This window comes from Apaloderma vittatum, unplaced genomic scaffold (genome assembly GCF_000703405.1).
Source record: "Apaloderma vittatum isolate BGI_N311 unplaced genomic scaffold, ASM70340v1 scaffold24393, whole genome shotgun sequence".
NCBI classification, from domain to species: Eukaryota; Metazoa; Chordata; class Aves; order Trogoniformes; family Trogonidae; genus Apaloderma; species Apaloderma vittatum.
Genome location: NW_009706739.1, coordinates 2,102 through 3,224, shown reverse-complemented (window position 1 = coordinate 3,224; position 1,123 = coordinate 2,102). Strand labels below are relative to the sequence as shown.

General features: G+C 59.0%; 1 protein-coding gene across 1 annotated transcript in view; it reads left to right on the top strand.

Moving 5' to 3' along the window:
- Positions 1-139: 139 nt before the first annotated feature.
- Positions 140-1,123, top strand: part of FKBP8 (FK506 binding protein 8, 38kDa) — a gene marked incomplete at both ends in the record, with an annotated part of 2,935 nt that continues 1,951 nt past the window's right edge. The window contains 4 exons of the mRNA XM_009865914.1: positions 140-228; positions 508-725; positions 798-970; positions 1,070-1,122. Of these exons, the coding sequence (XP_009864216.1) occupies positions 140-228; positions 508-725; positions 798-970; positions 1,070-1,122 (533 nt within the window). The remainder of the gene's footprint in view (positions 229-507; positions 726-797; positions 971-1,069; position 1,123) is intronic.

Genomic DNA, 1,123 nt, shown 5'->3' with positions numbered 1-1,123 from the left:
TTGTTCTCTCCCTGTAGAGCAGGATCTTGCCTCGGGGGCTACAGGGAGGGTTTGGGGTCAGTGATGTCCCCATTTACAGATCAGAAGCAGTCCCTCTGCCCTCACTTATGCTCCCTCACCACGGTTTTGTTCCCTGCAGGCCCTGGACCTGTGCGTGCAGCTCCTGGAGATGGGAGAGACAGCTTTGGTTGTGTCAGATGCAAAGTACTGCTATGGTGCCCAGGGCAGGTGAGCAGGGAGGACTCAGCGTAGGGCAGGATGGCCCCAAACAGGGCTGTGAAAGCTGTCCCCTGCACTCCTGGTGACACCCAGCCACCAAGTCGCAGCTGCCACCGTTACCCCCAGGCATGTCCTGCCTGGGGGGGAACAATCCTCATTGTGTTCTGTCCCGGGGAGCTTCCCTGGCTCTGATTTTTGGGCCATGGTGCTACATCTACATGGCCCAGCGGCTGGTGGGAGTGGCAGAGGTGGCAATAGTGCCACAACTTTGTGCCCTTGTCTGCGTAGGAGCCCTGACATCCCACCCAATGCGGCCCTCACCCTGGAGGTGGAGCTGCTGGCAGCTCAAGATGCTCCAGACCTAGAGCTGCTCAGCGGGAAGGAGAAGACAGAACTGGCCAACCGCAAGCGGGAGCGCGGCAACTTCTTCTACCAGCAGGCAGATTACGTGCTGGCCATCAACTCCTACGACATCGCCCTCAAGATCATCGGCTCCAGCTCGAAAGGTACCTGGTCCCACCCAGCGAGGGCTGCCTGGTGTCCCTCCCCGCTATAACCTGCTTCTGGGGTCTTTGCAGTTGATTTCAGTCCAGACGAGGAGGCTGAACTGCTGGACGTGAAGGTGAAATGTCTCAACAACCTGGCAGCCTCTCAGCTTAAATTGGACCATTACGAGGCGGCCCTCAAGTCCTGTAACCTCGTCCTGGAGCACCAGCCAGGCAACATCAAGGCTCTCTTCCGAAAGGGCAAGGTGAGGGAGGTGCTGCCATCCCTTCTCCCTGCTGTGACAGAAGGCAGGACTGAGGGGCAGATCTCAGCCATCCTGTTCCATCCGTGTGTCGCCTTCCAGGTGCTGGCTCAGCAGGGCGAGTACAGAGAGGCCATCCCCATCCTGAAGGCAGCG